Consider the following 13306-nt stretch of genomic DNA (forward strand, 5'->3'; position numbering starts at 1 on the left):
TATTGTATTTTCTTGTTTAAAAATGTTTTTCACCTCTTATATTTGGTGTAGGTTGAGATTACTACAGCTCAAAACTGAAGGGCAAACAATATAAACAGAACTCCTCAACAAAAAGTGACAAAACTGAAATCAAAATTCTCGCTAATCCTGGGTTAGCTTAATCGGGCTTTGAACAACCCGGCCCAGGATTTTACATGAGTGATTTGCATCAACTTAACTAGGGGGGTTTGGAGGTATGCTCACCCCCCAAAAATTTGAAATTTAGTGCTCTCAGAATGCAATTTTCCCGCATTCTGAGAAATTTGGACACATTTGGGTGATTTCTAGAAATCACTTGAACTACTCGGCCCTGGATCCACCCCTGGTCGACTAAGCGTTTTCTTCGGACCATATGTGGCTGCGACGACGAATAGGTTGAAAAACGGAGTTCCAATGTAGTTTGTGTAGACTGCAAGTAGTCTCTCTTTTCCCCGAAAATCCGCGGAAAAAATGCAACGCAGAAAACTGAGCGAACGAGCGTCTTGCAGCCGCTTGCCGCTCATTCGCTCAGTATGTTTTAGCGTAGTGTTCTTCTCTGAAAAGAGAGACTATTCCTAGTCTATATTTTGTGTGCAATGCGACAATAGACAAAATTTTAGAACAATACTTGAGCTTATATATAAGCTGGACGAATGATAGGTCATGAAAGCCTGTGTCACAGCCGCCTTCCCCGATTGGATGAGGGGACGGTGCCGGGGAACGGTGGAACGAAATTCCTTGACAGTTGACTTAGAATAGAAGTGGTCGAGTTTTTCGTAACTGCAAGTAAGTGTAAAAATACAGCTTCGTGTTTCTAAGTTAAAAGCACTCAACGTAGCCTCCAGTCCACTTGACCAACCTGACGAACATATCTCAACTAGATTCCTGACTGTTCAAATGAGTGCAGTGCAGTTCAGGAGTGCTCACCGGAGCCGATATACAAAATATCCGCTCCGCAGGGCTTAGTACGCTGGCTGGGATTCTTAAGCTTTGGCATGGAACTTGCTGGGAAGCCCGCTTCAAAACAATTGCTTGCTTACTGGTTTATACTCGGAAGCTTATCCTAGCTGGAAAATGCGCATTTTTGGCATGAATCTAGCTGGTAAATTTTAATGTGAGGTTTTCCCTGGTAGACTAGCTCCATTAACAGCCGCCACTCTGGAAAATTAGCCCCGGGAAATTAGCATGCACTCATCAACCGAAGGCATTTCGCGCGAAGAATGGACTCAGGGTGCCGCCTAGTGATATGATCACTTAGGATTCGTCTATCCAGGCATGCGCTGCGTCATATTACACAGCAATTATATGACCCCTGTGTGACAGCTGAGCTGTCGACTTTGAAAGCGTAAACGTTGCTATTGCAGGCGCGGTCACGTCCCAGCCAAAGCTTTTGGCTACAGCGCTCTACAGAGTCGGGAACGGTTTCTTAATAAGAGAGTTGATTTTATTTCAACAAGGTAAGTTTCCTGTACCTTCTCTTGTCTGTTAGCTGTGTAGTTTCAGACCTACTCTACTATTCTGTATTTGCCGTTATTGTTCTGACCAAGTTGGATAACAATTAATTTTATGTGCATTATCCCCGAGCATTATCTTCTTGGTGTGCTTTCCGTTTAGACAACCAGATCTTCTTTGTTGTTTAACACATGTCGAAAATTCTTGATTTACTTATTCAGATGTTGACAATTTTGTTTCAGCAATCGTCAGAATCGTTTCGTGTAACGCAGCTAAAGACCATTTACTGAGGTATCTCAGTCTTGTGAGCTGTTGTATGTCTTTCGTGCAATAGTACCGGAAATAGTATCGTCTTTGACAAATGCTTATGCGCGCCGTCTACTTTAGATGTAACATGTTTACTTGTATAGCTAATAAGCTTATATACACTTAGTATTTAAATTTAAATCAAATTCTAGGCACAAGTATTCTCATCATATCGCGAACATTTCATCGAGTGTGTGCTTACCATACATCGACAGACAGACAGACCAGGACATTTAAGCAAAAGTCGCGGATTGTAGTTGTTTTGTTTTTCGCTATATCGTTTTTGGGCTATTGATACTGTTATATTTATGATACTGCTATATTTATGGAAAATGGAACAGTTCGTTTTGCTCGGAATTTTTAGAATAATGGTAATGTGGCAGAAACTTTAAGAGAACGAAATCTTATTATCTGAACTTATGAGCTGTTGTTTCCTTTGATTTTACACTTCTTCCGAAAAGATATTCCACCGTTCCCTTGGGTGTCCCTGATGTTTTGCTACGAAATTTACGTCTTGAAGTCTCAAGGGTGGAATTCTGTGAGCGACTTTCGTGCTTCATTTCTATGATTTCCAATCAGGTTATTCTTAGTTTAATAGCGCGCGCGAATATACGTATGTATATTTTATTTGTATGAGTTCGGCTTGAACGCGTCCCAAGCAAGGAGACAAACAAGGTTTTATACGTAGCTTAACATTCCGTTGTTTCTACATTCACAAAGCTTGTTTTAAGAAAAAGGTAACTTGGATTTCCAGGGTTACAAACGATGCAATTTTTTGGCGTTTGTATTTTCGTGCAATTTTGACGCAAATACCGAAAGAACGGTATCGCGATGCAAAGCAGCGAAATTTTATCGCGTGTGCCATAGTTTCTTCAGCGGCGCGTGACGCCAGAATAACAGTTCATTTTTTTAGGCTTGCCATAAGTCGACTCTTTCTTGAAGCGGAACAAGTGTAACTGCGAGAAGTCTTCTCGTTCCGCCAACACGCACGAGTTGAAATTTAATTTATTTAACATTGGCGCGAAAATATGGTTGCCCACCGATGACCAGATATGATGACCTTGCCTCGAAAAAACACTCTCTCAGGCCACTCCTTCCTAAATACGAAATAACTGAAGCATGTTTGATTAACATAATACCGGGTTAACTTTCATACTAGTACGAACGAAGGGCGCTAAAAAATGCCCAAATTTTGAATTAGGGTAGGTGCTGTGGTCTTGCAAATGTTTATGAAACATATGGGTCGACTTGAGATGAAGATGAAGTTAAGATGAAGAAAAAAAAATACTTTTAGCCTTCGAAAAGGCTCCCGGCGAGGACAGAAAAAAATTTGGCGAGCGCGAAACAGAATAATTCGGAGAGTGAAGCGATCGGGGCGGGACAGGGTAGCCTGTAGACTTATATATTTGATGTGCCTATCCGCCGTTTGTGTTAAGCTGCAACAAATCAATCAATGAGGTAATTAGACCTGTCAAGAAGCTACATTTTCTGTACTGGCAAACAGATCTAATCGACTTAATCATTCAGCCAGGCCCGGCGTAAGTAACATGTTCACGGAACATTTCAAATTTTGTCCCTCCAGAGCCAATATTTAGAGAGCTTAAAACATATTTTGCAACACCGAAGTGAGCCTAAAGAAATTATTAGCAAATGATAGAGGTGTCGAACTCTGCTAAGCGACATGTAGATAACAGCGGAAAGTTCGGAAACCACGCCCTTGACCACTTGGGAAAAGTTTTCATCTTTGCCGGCTAAAAAACCACAAAAATTTGAAACCGCAACGGGAAAGGAAAACTTTTAGACAGAAACGGAGGGTCGCACTAGTGGGAGATAATTGTCAGTACCAAATTTCAAATTTATTTGCTTGGCAATGTCATCCCAAGCTTTGCGGGCTTGACTGCTATTGATGCGATCGAAATTCTCGGCTCATAGGTTGAATAGCATTTTTTCTTCGTCATCTAACCATCTTACATAAGATCGTTTTCCAGTATCTACGGGTTCAGGATCAGGAGACGATTGGGAAGGCGAAGATGACGACGTTTGTGAAGTGCTTGCTTGCATGGACCTGGTCGGTAGAGCGCTTTCCTGCGCAATGCTCGCATGTGAAGTGCTCGGTTACGTTCCCCTTCCAGTCATATCATTGTAGACGGGAGCATACTGCGGGTATTCCATGCTCTCGCCGTAAAAAGCTTGAAAACCTCGTTTTTCATGTTACGCTGACAAGCGTTCACAATTACCGCTGTGATTCCCATTGTTTGGCTCGACTTTTCGAAAATCTGCCTGCCCCACCCAAACACTACGGCGTCTTTGATGTTTTGCCGATTCGCAAAGTTTTTGCCAAAGCGAAAAACCTGCGGTCGCTCTAGGCAAAGGCCCGCGATGACAGATTTCCACCGCAAAGTAAACAAATTCTGGCAAAGATTTCCCAAGTGCGACCCATACCTATAGCACAGTCAGACGGCTCCACTCTACGTAAAATTCCTCCTCATAACAGAGCATTTTGTTCTTGTTAGGCAGCACAATCAGTATCAAACTTGCTATTAATTGCCCTTAAAATAAAGACGTTTTGATCGTAATATCAGTCTCAATGCGTTTACGTAATTTCAATGTGATGTTCTATAAAAAAGGCTTTACAGAAAAAGAGACTCTAGCTTTCCATATTTTGCGACTCCGTTTGAACTGGCCTCTTTGGAGCATTCTTTGTTTCTGTAGGGAATCATGAAATGATGCCGCCTCGAACAATCGCGGTGTTGAAGGAAACATGAGAGGCACACCATTGGCTACCGAGCTCACAGCTCACAGCAAGAGGAAAAGGGTTTGCAAAAATTAATGAGCTAGTTACTTCTAACCATATCTTTGTTAACTAATAGAGAAAAAAACGTTAGAGAAAAAACGTTTGTGAACTATTTAGTGGTTGTTTAATGCTTAAAGACCACATGCTGAATGGTATACAGGAAGTGAGTTAACCGCTTTCTCACTAACCGAAAGTGTCCCGTGACAGAGCCTCCCAACAAAAATGAAGTTACCTCTTTAACGGCTCATCGTAAGCTAATTTTAAGTGATCTCGTTGGAGGCTCCAACACATGGAAGGTTGTGCCGCGAAAGTATTTGTTATCTCTGAAGGGAGGTTTGGAAACACCAAAAGATTATTTTACTTGTAGACGACTGCTGGTAATTTTCCCAAATTATCCCAGAATCCTGATGTCTTTTCGAGAAATTCGGAGGCATTTGAACAAGTGTTTGATCTCAAAAGACTTTCCTAAACTGGCGAAAACACGTCAGCTAATTAGGAGAAAAGTGTTGTCTGCCAAAATACAATAAAGTAAGCTTAATGGAGATAAATTTTGCTTGAAACATGTAAACCTAACTTAATATTTAGAGAAGTGTTTGCGATTTCGCAAGGGAGTCCAAACTTCTTCTGAACAACTTAACTTAATTTAGAGAAGTGATGGTGATCTCACAAGGGATTCCAAAACTTCGTAACATCTTAACTTAATTTAGAAAAGTGTTTGTGATCTCGCAAGGGATTCCAAAACGTCTTCTGAACACCTTACCTTAATTTAGAGAAGTGTTTGTGATCTCGCTAGGGATTCCAAACCTTCGTAACGTCTTTACATATTTTAGAAAAGTGTTTGTGATCTCGCAAGGGATTCCAAAACCTCTTCTAAACATCTTAACTCACTTTAGAGAAGTGTTTGTGATCTCACAAGGGATTCCAAAACTTCGTAACATCTTAACCTACTCTAGAAAAGTGTTTGTGATCTTGCAATGAATTCCAAAACTTCTTCTAAACATCTTAACTTATTTTAGAGAAGTGTTTGTGATCTCGCAAGGGATTCCAAAACTTCTTCCAAACATCTTAACTTACTTTAGAGAAGTGTTTGTGATCTCGCAAGGGATTCCAAAACTTCGTAACATCTTAACTTACTTTAGAAAAGTGTTTGTGATCTCGCAAGGGATTCCAAAACTTCTTCCAAACATCTTAACTTACTTTAGAGAAGTGTTTGTGATCTCACAAGGGATTCCAAACCTTCGTAACATCTTAACTTACTTTAGAAAAGTGTTTGTGATCTCGCAAGGGATTCCAAAACTTCTTCTAAACATCTTAACTTATTTTAGAGAAGTGTTTGTGATCTCGCAAGGGATTCCAAACCTTCGTAACATCTTAACTTACTTTAGAAAAGTGTTTGTGATCTCGCAAGGGATTCCAAAACTTCTTTTAAACATCTTAACTTATTTTAGAGAAGTGTTTGTGATCTCACAAGGGATTCCAAAACTTCGTAACATCTTTACTTACTTTAGAAAAGTGTTTGTGATCTCGCAAGGGATTCCAAAACTTCTTCTAAACATCTTAACTTATTTTAGAGAAGTGTTTGTGATCTCGCAAGGGATTCCAAAACTTCGTAACATCTTAACTTACTTTAGAAAAGTGTTTGTGATCTCACAAGGGATTCCAAAACTTCCTAACATCTTAACTTATTTTAGAGAAGTGTTTGTGATCTCGCAAGGGATTCCAAAACTTCTTCTAAACATCTTAACTTATTTTAGAGAAGTGTTTGTGATCTCGCAAGGGATTCCAAAACTTCGTAACATCTTAACTTACTTTAGAAAAGTGTTTGTGATCTCGCAAGGGATTCCAAAACTTCTTCTAAACATCTTAACTTATTTTAGAGAAGTGTTTGTGATCTCACAAGGGATTCCAAAACTTCGTAACATCTTTACTTACTTTAGAAAAGTGTTTGTGATCTCGCAAGGGATTCCAAAACTTCTTCTAAACATCTTAACTTATTTTAGAGAAGTGTTTGTGATCTCGCAAGGGATTCCAAAACTTCGTAACATCTTAACTTACTTTAGAAAAGTGTTTGTGATCTCACAAGGGATTCCAAAACTTCCTAACATCTTAACTTATTTTAGAGAAGTGTTTGTGATCTCGCAAGGGATTCCAAAACTTCTTCTAAACATCTTAACTTATTTTAGAGAAGTGTTTGTGATCTCACAAGGGATTCCAAAACTTCGTAACATCTTTACTTACTTTAGAAAAGTGTTTGTGATCTCGCAAGAGATTCCAAAACTTCTTCTAAACATCTTAACTTATTTTAGAGAAGTGTTTGTGATCTCGCAAGGGATTCCAAAACTTCGTAACATCTTAACTTACTTTAGAAAAGTGTTTGTGATCTCGCAAGGGATTCCAAAACTTCTTCTAAACATCTTAACTTATTTTAGAGAAGTGTTTGTGATCTCGCAAGGGATTCCAAACCTTCGTAACATCTTAACTTACTTTAGAAAAGTGTTTGTGATCTCGCAAGGGATTCCAAAACTTCTTCTAAACATCTTAACTTATTTTAGAGAAGTGTTTGTGATCTCACAAGGGATTCCAAAACTTCGTAACATCTTTACTTACTTTAGAAAAGTGTTTGTGATCTCGCAAGAGATTCCAAAACTTCTTCTAAACATCTTAACTTATTTTAGAGAAGTGTTTGTGATCTCGCAAGGGATTCCAAAACTTCGTAACATCTTAACTTACTTTAGAAAAGTGTTTGTGATCTCACAAGGGATTCCAAAACTTCGTAACATCTTAACTTATTTTAGAGAAGTGTTTGTGATCTCGCAAGGGATTCCAAAACTTCTTCTAAACATCTTAACTTATTTTAGAGAAGTGTTTGTGATCTCGCAAGGGATTCCAAAACTTCGTAACATCTGAACTTACTTTAGAAACGTGTTTGTGATCTCGCAAGGGATTCCAAAACTTCTTCTAAACATCTTAACTTATTTTAGAGAAGTGTTTGTGATCTCACAAGGGATTCCAAAACTTCGTAACATCTTTACTTACTTTAGAAAAGTGTTTGTGATCTCGCAAGAGATTCCAAAACTTCTTCTAAACATCTTAACTTATTTTAGAGAAGTGTTTGTGATCTCGCAAGGGATTCCAAAACTTCGTAACATCTTAACTTACTTTAGAAAAGTGTTTGTGATCTCGCAAGGGATTCCAAAACTTCGTAACATCTTAACTTACTTTAGAAAAGTGTTTGTGATCTCGCAAGGGATTCCAAAACTTCTTCTAAACATCTTAACTTATTTTAGAGAAGTGTTTGTGATCTCGCAAGGGATTCCAAAACTTCGTAACATCTTAACTTACTTTAGAAACGTGTTTGTGATCTCGCAAGGGATTCCAAAACTTCTTCTAAACATCTTAACTTATTTTAGAGAAGTGTTTGTGATCTCACAAGGGATTCCAAAACTTCGTAACATCTTTACTTACTTTAGAAAAGTGTTTGTGATCTCGCAAGGGATTCCAAAACTTCTTCTAAACATCTTAACTTATTTTAGAGAAGTGTTTGTGATCTCGCAAGGGATTCCAAAACTTCGTAACATCTTAACTTACTTTAGAAAAGTGTTTGTGATCTCGCAAGGGATTCCAAAACTTCTTCTAAACATCTTAACTTATTTTAGAGAAGTGTTTGTGATCTCGCAAGGGATTCCAAAACTTCGTAACATCTTTACTTACTTTAGAAAAGTGTTTGTGATCTCGCAAGGGATTCCAAAACTTCTTCTAAACATCTTAACTTATTTTAGAGAAGTGTTTGTGATCTCGCAAGGGATTCCAAAACTTCGTAACATCTTAACTTACTTTAGAAAAGTGTTTGTGATCTCGCAAGGGATTCCAAAACTTCTTCTAAACATCTTAACTTATTTTAGAGAAGTGTTTGTGATCTCACAAGGGATTCCAAAACTTCGTAACATCTTAACTTACTTTAGAAAAGTGTTTGTGATCTCGCAAGGGATTCCAAAACTTCTTCTAAACATCTTAACTTATTTTAGAGAAGTGTTTGTGATCTCGCAAGGGATTCCAAAACTTCGTAACATCTTAACTTACTTTAGAAAAGTGTTTGTGATCTCGCAAGGGATTCCAAAACTTCTTCTAAACATCTTAACTTATTTTAGAGAAGTGTTTGTGATCTCGCAAGGGATTCCAAAACTTCGTAACATCTTTACTTACTTTAGAAAAGTGTTTGTGATCTCGCAAGGGATTCCAAAACTTCTTCTAAACATCTTAACTTATTTTAGAGAAGTGTTTGTGATCTCGCAAGGGATTCCAAAACTTCGTGACATCTTAACTTACTTTAGAAAAGTGTTTGTGATCTCGCAAGGGATTCCAAAACTTCTTTTGAACATCTTAACTTATATTAGAGAAGTGTTTGTGATCTCGCAAGGGATTCCAAAACTCCTACAGTTTATTTAACTAGATGAATGCTGTAACAAGGTTTTCGAAAACTGCAGAAAAAAAAAAAGAAATTCACTACCTATACTAAGAGAAATACTTCAAAACTCTCTTTGGTTCTCCTGAAGGTTCCTTGAACATCGTAGTTTGTTATTCAACTGTATGAGTGTTTTTTAATTTATGAAAGTTTCCTAATCATTGAAGGGTTTACAAAGATTTTACTTAGAAGAAGTGCAGTTACATATAGGTTATTTTAAACAATTATACCCATTTACGTGAAGTGTTATTATTTACGACTGTTCTTCGTGATTGTATTTTATTGTGTTCACATGATGTAAGTTTCTCCGCAGGTTCTAGAGTGGAACGTGGAGTACTTTGTTGGTGTTTTGCTGAACAAATTGCATTTCAGGTATGATATAGGCTTTCCTGCAATTTGAAAAGGGAAAAGAAGGGACTCGCGTCCATATAGAGGTGTTTTTTTAACAGTTAGACACGAGTTTTTTTATGAAGGAAAGAGTGTTTTTTTTTTTAGTTTTATTAGGCAATTTCAAAGATAAAGGTACAAAACTGTCAATTTTTCCTTTTGAAGGTCAAAAAAGTCAATACCATTTTTCAAGATAAAGATCAACGCGCGCATGCTAAATTTTGTTCCTTTCCTTTTTACACAGGTTGAAAGAGAGAGTTGACTGTGAGACCATTTTGCGTCAACAATTCAGGTAATTCAGGTAGGTAATTCACCTCATATAATAACGTTAAGGACCGCAAAAAGATTCTAAGGAAAGCTCTTTTTAACAGCTCAGTTTCACGAAAATAAGTAGACATATGGTCAGCTGCATATTACTAATTTCTGGTAGAAATGCTAGCGTCGGACGTGGTGATGGTTGTTGAGCATCTGACATAAGCAGTTAGAAGAAGTGTTATGCAAATGGAAACTGGAATTATGCAGTTTACAGGCTTCGAGGTCAAGATAGTGCCTTCCTGGCAAACGTTTTGTTTAGTAAAGCATATTAAATAATTAGTAGCGTTAAAATCAGATATAATTAATCAGTAACAAGATTCAGTTTTCTGTCAGAAACTCGAAAGCCTCCAGTAGAAAATATCCAATGCAAAAATAGCAGCCTAAATGTATGTCGCCCAGAAGAAACACTTCCCTAAAGGAATTAAAACTATTTACCTTGAAGATTAGGACAAAATAAATCACTGTGTCGAGTTTTAAGGCTATCTTCTTCTCTAATTGGAGATCACAATTACATATACGTTATCAAAAAAGTGAAAACGAGGCTATGTAGGCCAGAGTCGTTTTATTCCCTTATAATCCGTTAAATAAGTCTCTACTTTGTAACCTTTAAACCAAAAAACGCCAAAGCGTTTTTAGTATTTTGTTCCATTTGGTTTTTTAGTGTGATCACGTTATAAGAAACGTGACCAGACAACAGAAGGCATTGGTAGCCATTTTTGCATATGGTCAGTTAGAAAAATAGATCGTTAGATGATGTTGTAGCTTCCTAGAGGGACGCTGTTTGGGCAAGAATGCACTTTCTTTAGTGCATCTGCTAACGAGGATTAGGATGTTTTGGATTATAGATTCTGGGTACGATTTCTCACAATTGCCGCCAACACTTGACTCGGAGCTACAGTTGGGATTATAAGAAGATATATGGTCTTTCACATATTCACTTGTAGTTGGGACTATGGTTGAAGGGGCAGGTGCACCAGAGCAGTTTTGTTTTCTCACAATTCTTTCAAAATTTGCAAACGAATGAACTATTAATATTGCTCTGGCCCGAGAATGAAAACTAGTTCAAAATGTCTGCTGGTTTTTCTCAATGTTGAGTTTTTGTATTTGTAGCTAGCAAGGGGTTATTAATACAGTCTGGATTATAGATTCTGAGGAACAGGTACGATTTCTCATAAGTACCACCAATACTTAAAGATATACTCGGGGCTGTCAAAAAGTTATGTCGTTAAGTTTGAAGGGGGCAGGTACACCAGAGCAGTTTAAAAACTGGAATGTGTGAGCTCGAGGTTCATTTCCAGCCCTTGTTCCTCCCATTATGGACTGAGAGGAAAAATTCAATTACAATTTGTAAATTAGTAGAGCTAACTCTAGGTATTGAACAGATCCGAGCATGAAATCCACTATAGTACATTTGAAATTATCTGCCAGTTTCAGAAGGTAACTAAGGCAGTCTGAACCTGGGTCCGTTGCGGTATTGGTTTCCTAAAAACGCTGACAACCCTAAACAGCAGTGGCAGTTAAGCAATTAGTTTATCGTAAGTTTTCATTTTCTAGGTATTGCTCATTTTATGGCAAAATAAATGGTTTCTATAGATTTTTTTACAACAAACATTTAATTCTATTGGATTTTACTCTTTTTTTATGCATGCTACATCTCCATTGAAGCCTGTATACATTTGGAAGAAAAAATGCAATCTACTTTGTATTTTTCATTAACAGCTGAATGGAGCAATGAGTTCTTGTAGTCTTTGTGGCCTTGGACACAGTTCAATTATGATACATTCAGCGACAATTGTTTTGCGGAAGGCTATAAATTACCGCTAGATGAATTATTGCATGGATGGAGAACTGTCCTAATCTTACTGCCATTCAATGATAATTGTAGTGTTTCCTTTTTGAGGTAAGTAACATTTTTGTTTTTTCATGTTCACTAGTTAATTTAGTCATAATTGATTAAGTAATTATAATTAATTAATTGATTAATTATAACTGAGTCAAATTAATTAATTGATTAATTAATTAGATTCAACGGAATTTTAATTTAATTAACTCAATTAATTAAATTAAAATTGAATTTAAAAAGTTATTTATACTCTTCCTGGCTGGCGCAAAAAGTAATGTAAAAATTGCTGGGAAAACCAGCGTTTCTTAAGTTGTGCTGGCTGGGAAAAAGCATCCCCCAAACGGTTCCTGGCTGGCAACTTCATTTAGTTATCTTCTACTAGCTGGCAGTGCGGAGCGGATATTACTTTCCCGCGGTTGTTAATTATTAACTATTTATCTCTTATTGGATGTCAATTAATACTTTCGAGCAACAACAAGTCAATTTTAAAATTTTTCCCGTTGAGCACTCCTGGCAGTTGACCTTCCTGACCAATGAACTCTGATCCACTCCCATATTCTCCCCTTATTTCTATGTTTTAATTTTTTTTATAACTGAAAAACTTAGTATCTCTGAGTACAAACCTTCAACATGATAGCGTTTTTCCCCTTTGCCTTTTCTTTTGCAAATCTCTTCCACTTTCCCCGCTTCTCTGCGAAAGTCCCACTGAAGAACCCAGCGAGTCCCCGCTGTGAAGAACCGAACAGTAATCGGACTCCGAGAGTTCTACCGAGTTCTCCCGGGTATACTTCCGAATGCCAATCCAGTTCCGATCACAGTAGCGAGCCTGCAGTTGTCAAAGTATCGATCAGTGGGTATTCCTATGAGTCTATCCAAGATGGCGGCTTACCCAGATGTTGTTGCGCCTTACAAAGACTGTGCTGTAAGTTTCTTTTTGTGGTAATTATTACTTTTCATTCCCTTTAATAATTTTATAGACAAAGGTAGTGCGCGTCGAGGTGATCTCCACATCAATCATTTATCAATCAGTCTTTCAAGCAAATTTGGACACAACTTGTTTATCTTTTAATTGATATGCCTAGACGAGCAGAGTTAACTCTCCTCGATTTTCAATTTATTGCATCATCCACTTATCTGATTAAAGCCTTTTAATTTTACGGTGTGTAGGTAAAAATCAAAGCTGCAAAAAATCTGAAAAAATTTGTTGCTGACCTTCAATGCCTTCGTGTGACGTCTATGCAAAGCTTGAGCCTCATGAGCTTATGTAGCTGGGCGTTAGAAGCTTACGACTCAGTAAGCTCAATTTACATGCATGTATTCCAATGCTTTATTTGCCAGTGAATATTTATCCTTTCAGGCAACAGTCATGGCTGTCGACTGCACGGGCCAGTTTACTGTCTTAGGATCGTGAGTAAATCTTCCATGTCTTAATATTTTACTAATTTAGGCTTGCCATAAATGCATTTTACTTCTGTCAATGATATACTAGCCTGTGATATATCATGATCATTCATCTAGTCCAACACTTTTTAACTCTATGCCCCCTTTCTCCCTTCCGTGTGGGGGCTCTTGGCTGGGGTGCCAGAATTTGCTAGCCATGGGAGCGGTCTCCATCTAGGAGCTGGCTACCAATAGTAGAAGTTCCTGGATGCCTTGGGCACCCAACCTCCACTTCACGAGGCAGTCGTTAAACAACCTAAAAAGCAGTCTTACTGCGCCTTTCAATAAC

The 13306-nt window shown here is 37.9% G+C and overlaps 1 protein-coding gene and 1 long non-coding RNA gene across 2 annotated transcripts in view; both read left to right on the forward strand.

Annotated features, from left to right (window-relative positions):
• Window positions 1-935: 935 nt before the first annotated feature.
• LOC149106196 (uncharacterized) lies at window positions 936-10304 on the forward strand. The gene is made up of 4 exons (XR_016209704.1): window positions 936-1475; window positions 1713-1761; window positions 9346-9404; window positions 9664-10304. It is a non-coding gene; the product is annotated as an uncharacterized LOC149106196 (long non-coding RNA).
• Window positions 10305-12409: 2105 nt separating this feature from the next.
• The window catches only part of LOC110059697 (GATOR2 complex protein WDR59-like), a 29684-nt gene continuing 28787 nt past the window's right edge, over window positions 12410-13306 (forward strand). Inside the window, exons 1-2 of the mRNA XM_089297706.1 lie at window positions 12410-12499; window positions 12935-12984. Of these exons, the coding sequence (XP_089153832.1) occupies window positions 12440-12499; window positions 12935-12984 (110 nt within the window). The 5' untranslated portion in view covers window positions 12410-12439. The remainder of the gene's footprint in view (window positions 12500-12934; window positions 12985-13306) is intronic.

The sequence above is a fragment of the Orbicella faveolata genome, unplaced genomic scaffold (assembly GCF_042242905.1).
Source record: "Orbicella faveolata isolate gen_17 unplaced genomic scaffold, um_ofav_v1 contig_3, whole genome shotgun sequence".
Lineage (NCBI taxonomy): Eukaryota > Metazoa > Cnidaria > Anthozoa > Scleractinia > Merulinidae > Orbicella > Orbicella faveolata.